We start from the raw sequence: 15229 nt of genomic DNA, 5'->3' as shown, positions 1-15229 counted from the left end.
TATGAAACCGCTCTAGAGGAGACAAGCTCATATATAATTTGTAGATATGGGCATATTTAAATATACACAGAAATTAGCATTAGCTACACATGTTTAACATTACTCCCTGTGCTACATAACTTTCCACTTTTTAACATTTTTACATTATTTTTACGTTATTGAACTTCCCGGTTACCTACATATGTATATATACATATATATAAACATACCCACAAATTTGTTTTTTATGCAACCTAATTGTTCGCCGCCTGCTACATTTTCTTTAATGACAAAAATGTCTATCAACAACATTTTAGTCCTACTTTCCTATAATATATATTTACACACACATACATATGCCGTTATTTGTCTTTGATTGCTGGTTTTGTTCGCTTGTTTGTTTACGCTGTATACCTCATCACGCTACCCACCTCTCACCTGTCCGCCCAACTAACTATCGACCCATCGTTTGTCACACATTGTCCGTACCGCCTAATGTCCTGCCACGAAATTGTCTCAATGGTCATCATTGCGCGTTGTCCATTCAGACACTGCGTTGATGACCAACTACACCGAACATACACACATACACTTTTATACATGCATGTATCTATATATGTATATGCATACATATGTATATGTCCGTGTTCATACTAACTATGCTAATGTTTGAGGTGTTACTTGCCGGCCAAAATAAATATACAGTAGTGTAATCATGGCTAGCAACAATAGCAACAAACATTTTCCTTTTTGTTTTTCCCTACTATTCTAATGACTAAAAATTATATAACCGTTGTAAATGTGGGGAGTTGAAAAAGTAAGGAAAACACTAAAATTGCGGAACTATACAATTTCATTTAATAATAGAGTTGAGCACAAAGTACTCAAGTCACTCGGTTGGTTGGTTCGCCGGTTGCATGGCGGGGGGGTTGCTTTGTTTTTACTACTTAAGTAAAGGGAGCGACACAGCAACAATGACAAAAAAAGCGTCATCTAACAACGGTCTTTAGTCACTATTAATTTGTTGGGTGTGCGCGTCGAAAATTACTGTATCTACTATGCCAGGGCAGTAACTAAGTGGACATAAATGAATATATGTGTGGAGTGTATGTATATTAGAATGAATACGCACATATTAGACTATGGTGTGTAACGGTTGCTTGTAAGTTGTGGCAGCACATATTTTTAATATTATTATGAAAATTTCAGTGCTCACTCTGTCTAGAGACAATAAAGCAATAAACCAGCGCTGTGTTCACCTGTGGTATTTAATAATGGACAAGGGAGTCAGCTGAGTACATGTGAGTCCATCATTCGGTAAATCGTGAGTTAATAGTATATTTTGCTTTAAATTAGTTAGTGATTTTTTCAATAATTCTTTAATTAGACTAGTCTGAAGTATACAAAAAAAAACTGTAATATAATATTTCTTTTGGAAAAAAATAAAATATTTCAAAATAAAAAATAAAAAGAATAGAATTGAATAATTTTGAGAATTTATTCCAGGAATAAGGAAAAGGTAATCGCAGCTCGTTTCCCTAGAATTTATTAAATATGTACAAAGTCCAGACGGTGTATCAACTGTTAGCTTCTGACCGCCAATGGCGTCTAACATATGCTCAAGCCATCCTTAATCACCACCAAGAGGAAGATGATTTTCCATCAAAAATAATCATGAGTGATGAGGCCCATTTCCATCTTAGCGGGTACGTAAATAAGCAACGCTTCTGGGGCACTGAAAATCCGCATGTAACCCACGAAGAGCCATTACATCCGCTCATAGTCACTGTATGGTGTGCTGTTTTCGCTGGATGAGCCATCGGACCTTTTTTCTTCGAAGACGTCGCGGGCCAAACGGTTACTATGAGTGGTGAGCGCTACAAAGCAATGATCAACGAGTTCTTTTTGCCGCAACTTGATGAATTGGGATTGGAAAACATGTGGTTCCAACAGGTCGGTGCAACGGCACACACTGCACGTGCCACAACCGATATGCTGAAGGATGCATTTCCCGGGCGCCTAATCTTCCGTTTTGGCGATTTGCAGTGGCCATCAAGATCGCCTGATTTGACCGCCCCAGACTTCTTTTGTGGGGCTTTTTGAAGTCGCGGGTTTATGTCAATAAGCCTCAGACTCTTGCAGCTCTTAAAGACAATATCCGTCAAGAATGTGAGGACCTATGGCCGGAAGTTCGGGCCAAAGTGATGGAAAATGCCATGAAAAGGGCTCAAATGACAATCAACTGTGGCGGCGGCCATTTACATGATATCATATTCTCGACTTGATGTGAAAAAATTTAAAAGACCAAATAAAAATAATCCACAAGCAGAATCAAAGTTTTTATTTTTTTTTTAATTACAGCCAAAAAACATCGGAAGGTTATTTTTGCGCCACCTTATAATATTTGAATATGTAAAAAAAAATTTATTGGCAAAAGAATGTTGCCTACAGAGCCAATCTTCTGAATAACATATTTCAAGAGGACACAGTGATTCTAGGTACTGGTGCTAGAGATCTTAGTGACGTTTGCCAGCTGGAGCTGACTAATTCAAACATATGTACGTATTTGGAATAATCACAGCTCTCACTTCCTAATTCGCTTTCATATTATTCACATATTTTGTTCAACTGAAAATTTATTGTACATACAATTTGTAATCTGCCATATTTAGATGTTTCTTGAAAAATCAGCTGAACTTAGTTCACCTTACAAAAAAGAAATTTATAAAAAATATGTTATAAATCATAAATAAAAACAGAAGCTGATTAGAGTTTCAAGATACCTTTGCGGAACTATTTATGTATGCACAAATTCCGCGTGATTTATAGAAATCTGTTTATCACCAGAAGTTCCTCCACCATATGTATGCTTAAAGCGATAATTTTGTATAGAATTGACAAGAGAAGTTTATAAACAGCTCTGTCACGAATTTCTCAGCAGTCACTCTCCTTTTCTAATAATTTCAATTTCTATATTAATTATCGCTTAGATTAAGCAAATAAATAAATAGTTCAAAAAATTTTTCACAATTAACTTGACTTATATACTGGCATTTAGCGTCAATTCAATGAAAGATTTTGTTGTTCGCCAGAGATTGAAATCACGTAGGCTGTGATTTATGTATATTTAAAGAAGAAACCCGGACTTTGTAGACTAGTTTTCTGCCTGCTGAAAGATTTTGTTGCTTTATTTTTATTTATTAATTTTTTGTTTTAAATACTTATATGTTCTAAATACTATTGCTATCAAGCTGGTTATGAGTAATGATGGGCAACTTTGGATTTGGTAATTTTTTCTGCTATAGAGAAAACCGAAAAGTTCTGCTCTAAGATAGAAAATAAAATTTTGTAACTTTTTTGAAATTTTCGAAAGTCATAAATACTTTTTTTTATCAGCTTACTTAAATAAAACTTTATACCAAGGAAATATATAATCCACATAAGAAAGAAAAACATTCAAAGCTACAACTAAAACAACCAGGAGGAACCTTCTACAGCTACATGCAGAAATATTGCCTGTGTTGCAGTTCAAATCGGCCACTAAATTCATGCCGATATGGTGCATGTAGTCACTCACACATGCACACAAACACACAGTCGCATTTAAATTGCTTTATGAATGCCAGCCACTGTGCTGGAGATGACGTCTCACTGCCATTTCTTTTTTCATTTCTTATATAAACGCCACATTCGTTATAGTATCTCGCTACCGGCAGAAATTAAATATTTGCTGCCTTCATAAATTGCCTACGAAGATGAGTGTCAAATATTTTAAGTTGATGCGATTTTAATTTCATAATAATTTCTGACCACAAATCGTGCGTATGATGATGAATAGGCGTGCAGTTAATATGAAACTTAAAACAGCATACGTTTTATGCACAAACACACCAACCATGTATGAAATTTAATTTAAATAAACGCTTTGAAGGCAGTAAGCAATCGCGGCTTGAGCGGGTAAAAGCGAAATGCCGGCGGTATTTTTCGCGGGATTATATATCCGACAAAGCACTGAAATTAATGTCTAAAAATTGCAAATTTTTAATGAATTCAAAGATATTCGCATTTAATATTTCGTTATAAAAATTCTCCATTTCTTTGTCATTCCAAATTGATTAAATTTTACTCGATAAAAATTGTAATTAAATATAGTGCAGTAGTATCTAGTATAAATTGTTTTTGTTTTACTAAAAGGCATCATCAATATAACTTCCTAAAAAATTACTTAATAAGATTTTTGATTAAATATTGCGCAATAATATTTTGTTTGTTTTGTTTCTTAATAAAAATTTGCATTAAATAGTTTGCTAAAAAGTTAAATTAAATAATCTTAATAAAAAAATAAATATTGTGCAATAATAATAGAATTTTTTCTAATAAAAAGGTATTTAACATTTTCCTATAAAAAATTATAAAATTCCTTAAAAAATGAAAAAAAATTATAAAATATTGTGCAATAATATTTTGCTTATTATGTTTCTTAATAAAAATGTGCATTAAATAGTTTGCAAAAAAAATTAAATTAAATTAAATATTCTTAAAAGATAAAAAATTAAATATTGTGCATTAATATTTGAATCTTTTCCAATAAAAATGCATTTAATATTTTCATATAAAAAATTATCAAATTTCATAATAAATAACAAAATTCATAAAATATTGCGCAATACTATTTTGCTTCTTTGTAAATGAAAATTTGCATTAAATAATTTGCTAAAAAAATTAAATATTCCCAAAACATAAAAAATCAAATATTTTATGCAATAATATTGTGCCTAAAATTTTTGTCTGTGTACATATGTGTATTAAATACTTTTCTATTAAAATTTTTATTTTCACAAAAAATAAAAACATTTCATTGAATGTTGTGCAATAACATTTTGTAATAATCTTCTCATTAAAAAATGTGCATTAATTTTTCGCAGTAAAATTTTGCATTAAAATTTTCCCATTATAAATTCGCTTTAAATTGTTTTCATAAAAATTTGCATGCCGACTTCTTCTTTTACCCCACCATTATATCAGCTACTTATTTGAGCATCATGAATTGTTGCCTTTGTGCCGCTATTCCAATGAAGCGTTTTTATTGCCATTTTATTTTCAATAATTAGTAATTTTATTGCGCTTGATTTCTATTTTCATTATATTCATACTTTATTATATTTTATTTATTTTTAACGCCCAACAACAATGCGCGCCACTGTGCTTTACTATTGGTGCTGCCGACTGGCGAACTATGCTCGTGCATTGATTTAAATTTCAATGTGTATTCCCTTTATGACGCGCCGCCAGCCACTCGAGCAGCTGCTGATTGGACGACAGCGGCAACAGAGCAATTAAACAACATGTCACGCAGGCAAGCACAGTTTAGCTGATAAAACGTGCAATTGTGGTGAATGATGAGCGTTTGGCTGCCGGTGATTACTGTTATAGTAGAAATTTTATATAAAAACATTGAAAGGAATTTAATAAAGATAACTGAACTTGCAACATTATTTTATCTTTTATGTTTTTATTATTTTTTTAAATTTGTTTCCGTCCAATACTCTTATTAATACTTCCTGATTCACTCATCTTCTGCCTCACCGCTCATAATTTCAATCAGCGTCTCCGTCTTCGCAACTAGTTTGTTCTAATACTGCGCAAGAAATCTTACTACGCCCCTTGGAAGCGTACAAATTTGCAACGAAAAATTTTCTGTCACAATTGATAAAAATCACATTTTCCATTTGAATAGCATTTTATGTATTCGTGCAGAAACTTAATACAATTGAAGCAGAGCAACCCTGCCGGAAATGTTTTTCACTTGACGCAAATCCGAAAAGTGGGAACAGGTTAAGGATTACAAATTAGAATAAAATAGAAATTTTTTTTCGATTCAATAAAATAGCACGGGATTTTGAAGAAATTGAAAAAAGTAATTAAATATTATTAATAACCGAACAATTAATATTCTTATATTTTTTCAGGTTTTCTTAATATCTTTTAATTTCTAATTTGAATATTTTTTGGAATGCTGCTTGAAATACATATTTCCTACCAACCAACATTCAAAGCAACTCGCCATTATAACTTATTAGTTACACTAATACACCGGCGTTCGCGTTTCCCATTGCATTGTTGCAACTTGCCATTAATTCCGTTTGCGTTTGCTTTTTGCAGACTGCTTTTTTGCACGATTTCTTATTGGCGCGCCGCACCGGCAGCCGCAGGAAATGTCTGCGCTTGTAAAACAACTTGTTAAATATAGGCACACATGCACACACGCGCGCAGACATAAATGTCTATGAAATATTTTATCAGCGTCAAGCGTGCAATGCGCGTAGCCGAAATGGGCGAAGATGCATAAGTCCACCGCTGTCTGCGGCGGCAAACGGTGGCAGGAAATATCTATTTTCCACACTTCTTCATCGCAACAACTCAGCAGCAGAAATTGCAAACTCCGCGCTGCCGCTGCTTTGCACTCACTCATATTTGTTAGTATACTTATGTATATATGTGTGTGTGTGTATGCAATTCTTATCGCTTTGGTTACAAATTTTTCAGGACTACAGTGGAAAGATCGCGCTATGCGTATGTGTAGTTGTGCAATTAACGTGAAAATTTCACTTAACTTATTCAAGTGGAAATAATTTTATATACAATATATATATTTTTTTTCCACTTACAACATTGTTGCTTATACTGGTTGCTGTTGTTGTATGCATTAGCTGTTGAATGTATGAATGGGTGCTTGTGTTAGCCGCTTTCGTTTGTCTAGCGGCGGCGTCGTTGCGGCTGCCAAACTGTCAGCGCAATTTGTTTATGCCTAATCAAATGTGAAAATCGATTTTTTCCTACTTAATGAGTAGAAAATTTATTTAAGCATTTTGCGGTAGCGACGATGTAGTTACATATGTGGTAGATTTTCATGTATCGTAAATATATATTTATGAATTGTGAGTGGGAAAATGGTGAAGGTGAAGCTCTCGCCAAGAAAGTATTAGATATTATGTATGTGTATACTAAAATAATTATTTGAGACTAATAATTACAATAATTTTGGTTCATAGTTTATACTCAGACGTTATAAAAAATATTTAGAAAGCAAAAAAAAATTTTGAAAATTGTTTGAAGAAAAAAGGCTGAAAAAAATTGTTACTCAACTAAAAATTGTAATATTTTTTATACAATATTTCGATGTTAATAGAGAAAATTATTAGAACTTGATTTTTTTCTGAACACCCTTATACTTTATGATACAATATCCATGTTCGATTCGACATTTTTCTGCTTGCTATGTTTGCATCCTGCTCTCCCATCGAAAATTTTGCAAATGCTAAATTTAGTGAGTTGATTTCGATACATGAGAGTATGCTATCCTATAAAAGTGGTATAAACGCTAACCAAAATGATACCGAGCTTTATACTATTACACATTTTAGACCAGTTATATCATAGTGAATGGCTCAGGAGGGTTATGAAAATTATTGACTGTCAAACTTATGAACTGGTATAAATTTTAGTCGTTTAAAGAAATTTAATCTTCCCTTAGGTTTTTTGAAATCTTCGCACGGCAAATGTATATCCACCAAGGAAAGATGAGTAACAGAACTATGCATGCAACAGAGCACATGTTAGCACAAGGTGATATCACAAATGCTTAGATGACTGGTATAGCTTGATCGATTCGATACTCCATAAAGTTAGATTAATCAAAACTCATATATTTTACAAAAAACTGTCAAAAATTATTTTTTTACATTTGAGGAACTTGAGACTTGAAACTTATGTAATTAATATAATACAATAATAAAAAAATATTGAAAATATGCCTTATAAAATACCAAAGCTAATATAATCTTCTTTACTCCAAATTTACAACCTTCGACCGACTACTAGCGCCACTTAACTGCACCAACCACAGCCGCACTACAGGGGTTGTAGCAAATAACAGTAATTTTTCTGACTCTACGCCGCGTGTTTAATAGCTTAGAGTCAAAACTGTAAAACGACAATTGCATTTACGTTTTAAAAGCTTTCGAAGAACAACACATTAAACCCCATAAGTTAAATTACACACTTCAATTAATACACCAAACAAAACACACACACACACCAGGTCACCGCTTAGTATTGCTGCCAAACAGCGGTGATTGGTGGCTGACAGCCCGCTTACTCACAATCGCGCTTCAACGAGATGTGGTGCAGTTGGTTAATGTCCTGCTGATTTGTTTACTTTAAGCGCGTGCAACAACAGCATTAAATACAAAAACACAAAATACAAAAATCACAAAAAAACACTAAAGCGAAAATAACAACAACATGCATGTAATGCAGCTGTTTGATTATTTGCATTCAGCAGCAAGGAGGGTGTGCTGGTGGCAGGCAAACTGTCACTCAAAGCATCAAAAGTAAACCGCAAGCATTGCGTGGAGACTTTTCAATTTGAAAAGGATAACAAACGAAAATTGGCATTAGTGGATGTGTTGCATATGCTGAGGATTTGAATTTAATTTATTTTACTCGCTTGCGGTGGTTAAGAAAGCAGCTTTGTGTCGCCTCGTTAAGCGCAAGTAAATTTTATACAATTCATTCGTGCGCATGTGATGTATGTATGTGTGTGTGTTTTGATTGAAATAGTTATTTTCACTTTGTTTTTAATTGCTGGACATTTAATTTGACATTTTGACACTTGTTTTGTGCGGTTATGAAAATAAAATTTCAAAATTTCTCCCCTCCAGCTCTCACCGGTGGCGCAGACGTGTTAACGATACTTGGCAGTTCTCATATACTTATATGTAAGTGAGCATAATCAAGTGTATGTTTTACGGCTTGTTGCATGCCGCATGCAAGTTTAAGCCAATGCTTATGCCGCTTGTGGTTTGGCCCGAAAAAGGTGCCTCAAAAGACAACCTATAATTATGGCATTAAGGCAAGTGAAATTTTAATTTCTCCGCAGTGCGTAAATGAAAAGCAATATATGTACATATGTATTTTTGTAGCTGTAAACAACTTTAGTTTGCACGTAGGGCTTGTGGGCGTGCCGAAGTGTGCTGCGTTGACTTTCGTGTGCGCCTGCGCGCTGACATATAATTATAGGTTCTAGTTAGATTATAACTTTTCTCCTGAATATTCCAAGAATTGTAATTTTTCCATGTAATTGAGGTATATTTTTAACCTTTTAGTTTTCTTGGTTGCATGAAACATTTTTTTTAATTATATGTTTGTACAGTTCGCTTGAAATTTATGTAATTTAGATTATTCTTTTGATTTTCTTATCTAAGTTTTTTCTGAATATTTCTCTGATGGATTTGGATTGAAATTATTATTATTATTTTTACTCTTTGTATGTTTTTTTTTTGTTTTGTTAAATAATTTTTATTTTTTTAGAAAATGGATTTTTTATACATTTTTATTAATTTATTTAGTTGCAAAATTTTTTTATTAAAATAGTTCTGAAATTTTTGGTTAGCTGTAATATTTTTATTAAATTTAAATGCATAAATTAAAATAATTTATATTATTTAAATAATTTATATTTTATTTTAAATTTTTTTTTTTTAATAATTTTTATTTATTTTAGGAAATTAATTTTTCGTATGTTTTAATAATTTCTTTGTTGTTAATTTGTTTACTAAAATAGTTGTTGAAATTTTTTTAATGAGTTGAAATATTTTTATCAAACAATTTTTAGTTATAAATTAACTTTTAATATTTAATATTATTTAAATAATTTACTTAATTATAAACTTTTTGTATTTAATTTTTTTTTTTATTTTAATAAAACTCGTAAAAGATTTAAATTTTTTTTTAATTATAAAAGCCTTTGTTTTTTAATTTCTAGTTAGGAAATATTTTATAAATTTTCACAAACAAAAATCTTAGTTAAAGAATTTAAATTTTTAATTTTACTTTTTTATTATTTTTTTAAATACTTTATAAATTTTTTAAATAATTTATTTCGTTACAAAAACTATTGCTTTTATTTTCTGGCTTACAATTTTGGAAGTTAAGTAAATATTTTACATATTTGTGACAAACAAAACTCCTATCTAAATCCTTGGAATCTAATGGATTATTTAATGTATTTCCAATTTTATGTCTTTTCACCACAAAAAAAATTTTCCTACTTTTTTTCTATAAACTAAAAATGTTCTTATATTCATATATTTATATATGAAACGTAAAAAGAGCCCTTTCAGTCAGTGATATAATAGCTAAGTCTGAAAAAAACATTAACACACAAAAATCAGGCACTTCCTTAAAAAATTTATGAAAAATGCTGTTTTTTTCGTTACAAAAAACTTCAACCTATTTCCTTCTCGCGCATAAAAGCCGCTATTTTTTCCTACACCAACAACAGAAACACCACTTTTTGATTTGTTCATTTCCCTTCTATTGCATTGAAACTGTTATTTTTTTAATTTCAAATTATATTTTGGTTGCTGATGCGATGAATCATAAAAATGGTTGAAAAGTCGTTGTCAAAAGTTGTTGTCGTTTAAGCAAATCAAAGTGTTGTTCTTGTTGCGCTTATAACCCCTCAGTAGTGCAGATGCATTGTTGTGACTAGTGTTGTTGTTGATATTAACTGGTGTTGCTTGTTTGTCAACTTCCATGACAATTTCTTGCTTTCGTTTTTGCGTTTGTTTTTGTTGCATTCGTTTCGCGTTTTTTTTTATTTTGATTTTTTTTTGCGACTATTATTATTCGGTACTTTTCGTACTTCAGTTTGTCACAAACGCATGTTGCCACTGTCAAGCGCAACATTGGCTGTAGTTGTTGTTGCTTCGCAATGCCGGTGGTTGTTTCTATTGTGGTTGGGCTTGTTGATGCTACTGCTGATGAATGCGCGTTAATTTTGATGGCTTTTTACAATGCGATGCCCTGTTATGCTGTGAAGTGACGCGATGTGTTGTGATGCGCGTACCAACACCAAAAACACCCCGAAACATTTTACGAATATTAGCAAAGGCTGTTTCACCAAAAGGAGAGTTGAAAAAAAATATTATTTGTTATGCTGCGCGTAGACAAAAGCGGTGGAAATTTAATGCGCACCCCTTGCCGATAGACCCACCTTTAGCGGGCAGTTCGTCATTTGATCATTCACTGGTCTCATAAATGCGAAATATGATAACGCATTATTGTTTCGGCTGCTCGAATTGCTGTCGCTGGCGGCGCCACGTCATCATACGCTATGCGCAACAGCGCGCACGTAAAATTGGAAACTTGTACTTTTTGTTGTCGCCTTTTAGGGGTTGCACCAGGCGCACGTAAATACAATTGCCTTCTGTCTATGTTGACGCATTGCTTTTTGGGAGATGTTTTTTGCTGACTCAAAAATTATTCTCTTTTTTATTTGCAGTGTGTTGGCAGTGAAAAAGGGGTGTGGCCACATTTATCGATACGGGTAATTTTTCGCTACTTTGCAAAATTAACTTTTGCGTGGCATTTTTAGTGCGGTAATGCGCAATTAGATGCTTAGTGTAAGGACTTGGTACTTGGACACATTTTTTTTAATTACAAAAAACAAAAATGTGCATAAATGATACAAAAATTAGAAAATTTTTGTGATACAAATATTTTTTAAAAAATTTGCATTTTTAATTAAAAAATAATATGAAACTTAAATTAAAAAAATCAATAAAATAAATAATATAAAAATATGAACATTTTTGTAAAAACAATTTTAGTAAAAAATTATCACATTTTTAATTTAATAAAAAAATACAAAAATTACAACATTTTTTAATTTAATTTTTTTTTTTAATGCTTACATATTTAATTTTAAAATATTAAAAAAATATGTAAGTTAATATTAAAAAGAAATTTGTACAAAAAGAAAATAGTCGCAAAAAGTCGCTTCTCAACAAACTTAAAACAGTTTTTTTTTTTCATTTTAAGACTCCTTAGCAACTTTCACTGCGTTAAGCCAGACCAGAAGACGCCTGCCTGCAGCACGAACCGTTTATGCGCTAAACTTCTTCAACTTCTTCAAAAAAAGACAGAAAAAACACTGTTAAGTGTGTGAAAATGTTCGCTCTTGGCTCTTAAGCCTGTTACCTCCACCACAAATGACGTCAATATAGCAGACGTAAGCGCAGTCATAATAATTTCCTATGAAAAATATGCTCAACAAGCAGTGGAGAAACACTTCAAAGTTGCTGCTTTTGCCGCCAAAACGCGCATGCGCTGCCGTCTTTAACAGCCCAGCCGGCACTTTCAAGAAAAGCCCTTTGAAAATGGGCCGCTCCACGTAGCACTCACAATGCACTCCACTTTATGTATACAACACCAGATACCAGAAAGAAAAGAGTGAAAAGACAATGGTCACAGCACCATTGGAGCACTTCAAAAGCCGGGGCTCAAGCAATACTCCGAGGCATACTTGAGCGGACAAAGCGAAAAAAATCACATTAAAAAAGCAATAAAGCGAACGCCAAACAAAAGCGTTTTCGAACGCATCTTTTGCATTGAATTTTACAGATCTTTACTAGCACTACTACAACAATAATAATAACAACAAACAGATTTCAATGTAATGAATTATTTACGGTGATAGGCAAAAATTGTAACTGCGCGCGCTGTTGCCGGTGCTTGCGCCACACGGTGTAACTACTTGCAAGCGGGCAGCGGGCAGCGGTCGGCAGTTGCAGCTGCACTGCACTGTGCGGCAGACAGTGATAATGCATTTTCTGCGCAGACGCTCATGCGCGCCCAGCTGTCTGCCACGCCGTGCTGAGTAGAAGCTTGCTTTTTTCATAAGATCTTTTTATAGTTCGCTTTTTTGTTGTTGCCTTATGAGTTTTGCTTGTACGCATGAGTGTAAATATATATATATTTCTTTCAACGCACAAAGCAGCTTACGACGCTTTAAGCGCCCAAAAGTGTCTGTAGCAAATCATAAAAATGGGATTTTCAGCTTAGCATTCAATCTTTTGCTTTGTCTGGCTGGCTTCACCTTTATAGCTGCTGTAGTTGTTGTTGTTATTGTGTCATTTTGTTCTACTTTTTATAAAAATTTATTTTCAAACACACAAAAATTGTGCGCTCAATTGTTGATTGTTTAAACTTTGCCGCTACATGAGATTCGACTGCGTCTAGGCAACCGCGTCGTTCGTCGGAGCTTTCGATACATTAAGCTTTGTAGCGCTGTGTTCGTGTGTTCGCACATAAACTAGGCGTGTCGCAATTTTACTAAAGTAATTAAAATGATGAATTTATGTTGAAGTTTATTAGGCGAGCCTAATACTATTGATTTACTAGTGAGAAAACTAAAATAAAAAGCTTTACGGCATCTATATGTTTGTACATGTACTCTACCAATTTGAGTGGTTTTAAAATTCTGCTTAAAACTGGTCAGCGCGCGTATGCTGTGTGGCTTTACGGTTTAAATACCCGTTCAAGGTGTTGGAAATTTAATTAAATGCTCGCAAAATTACTTCGGACAACAATGTTGCTTAATGGCGCTCATTAAAGTGGAGGCTTTTAAGCGACGAGCAGCTACCTTTTTGGTTTTTTTTCAACGAAGAAATTTAACTTTTTTGTTTTTGTGTTGACTCACTGTTCTACTTGTTGCATTTCTTTCGGTTTTTAGGTTACCTAATGCCAACACTTTAACACAATTTCTATTGAGTTCCATAATAAATTACATACCAGTCACAAGCAGGCTTCTATGACGCACATAAAAGCACATATCGCGCATAACCTACTCTAAAACTCTCGATATCACCTACACCTGAGCATTTAAAGCAACAGTCGTATTTTATAGCTCAAATCAAAAAAACTAGTAATAAAAAATAATTTGTATTTATGCAGCACTTACCAGGGTCTGATGTGTCTAAGACAGGTGGTTGTTGTGATAGTGGGCCAGGTGTACTACCAGCGCCCGGCGACCTAGCGTCATCGTTCATGGCGCCACCATATGACAATTGTGAACTAGGGGGCCGCTGTAAATGAAAAGACGAAAGAGCGAACATATACACATTAATAAAAATCATATGTGGTGTGCATAGCAATAATTGTGTTAAATAAATTTATGGCATTTTAAATAGGTAAATGGTTAAAATTTAAATTCGTAAACATACTTATAATAATTTTACAACTACTGAGTACCGAAATCACTACTGCCATTATTTACATATGTATATGGCGCTCATCACAGCTGTAGTCACGGCTACTCGTGTTTGGACTATGCTTCGCGGCGACTTCGGCGGCTAGCGCTTTTGTGTGGGCTGCGCGCTGAGTTCAAAGCGAATTTTGTGTATAATTTAATTTCTTAATTTTTTTTGTATTTTTTAATTTTTTTTATTTTTTTGTTGTAATGTTTGTATATTTTTTTTAACGAAGTGCAATTAAAACTTAATTGAGTATGCTAAAGACAGTTTAGTTTGCCGCTAAAGTTTTAATGTGATCTTTGGCATGACGAAACTTCATAATAGACGCATTCTTAGCACGTTTGCTACGTTCTCAATATTTGCATACATAAATTTTTCTGATTTTTCAATCAGCATATAAGCAGTTGTGCTATTAAAAATATTTTTAATTATTTTCTTGTGGCCAAACATAATTATCATTTCATTATAGAATAAAAAAAGTGAAGAAAATATTTAAAATAATTCTTCAGTAATGCCTCACCAAAGTCATTACATCCCAAGCAACAAATCTTCAAAATGCGAACGGTTATAGTCACCCTCCCTCTCACACAATGCTCTCAATACCCCCATTACTTACATCTCTTTTGTTTAAAGGTTACGTTTTTAATTACATATTATTTTTGTGTTTTTTGTAATAAAGAATTTTTCAACTATTTTGCCCACGCATGCACAGCCATGTAATATGTAAACTCGTAGACCTATCGTTGCTTATGCGTATGTAAGTGGGTAATTAACTGGGTAGCACATAAATTTTGATTATTGCCGGCAAAGTGGCATGACGAAAGCCACATAATTGTCTGTTGTTTTTAAATTTATTATAAATTGCTTATTAGCATTTTTTAAATTAATAAAATCACTTTTGACTAATGGAAAAGTATATGCACACGCAAAAAGTGACTAAACAAATATAATTGGTTTCAGAAAAAAGCAAATAACAAAAATAATAATAATGCATAAAACGTGACTGTCTCGTTTACATTATTGGTAAAAAGTAATTAAATTTCGTGAGCGACGCTAATCGAAACTTAAGTACAGAAATAAACAAGCCGCCTCATTGCTACGCCTTATAGAATGCGAAGTGTTTGGAAATATATTAATTTGACAATAAATTA

At 33.0% G+C, this 15229-nt stretch overlaps 1 protein-coding gene across 2 annotated transcripts in view; it reads right to left on the bottom strand.

Moving 5' to 3' along the window:
- LOC120766782 (homeobox protein homothorax) overlaps nt 1-15229 on the bottom strand; it is a 320231-nt gene that overhangs the window by 156957 nt on the left and 148045 nt on the right. For both annotated transcript variants that reach the window (XM_040092474.1, XM_040092476.1), the window contains exon 7: nt 13787-13910. In XM_040092474.1, the coding sequence (XP_039948408.1) occupies nt 13787-13910 (124 nt within the window). The remainder of the gene's footprint in view (nt 1-13786; nt 13911-15229) is intronic.

This window comes from Bactrocera tryoni, chromosome 1 (assembly GCF_016617805.1).
Source record: "Bactrocera tryoni isolate S06 chromosome 1, CSIRO_BtryS06_freeze2, whole genome shotgun sequence".
NCBI classification, from domain to species: Eukaryota; Metazoa; Arthropoda; class Insecta; order Diptera; family Tephritidae; genus Bactrocera; species Bactrocera tryoni.
The sequence above is the reverse complement of the archived record's forward strand: the minus strand, read 5'-3'. Positions and strand labels throughout refer to the sequence as shown.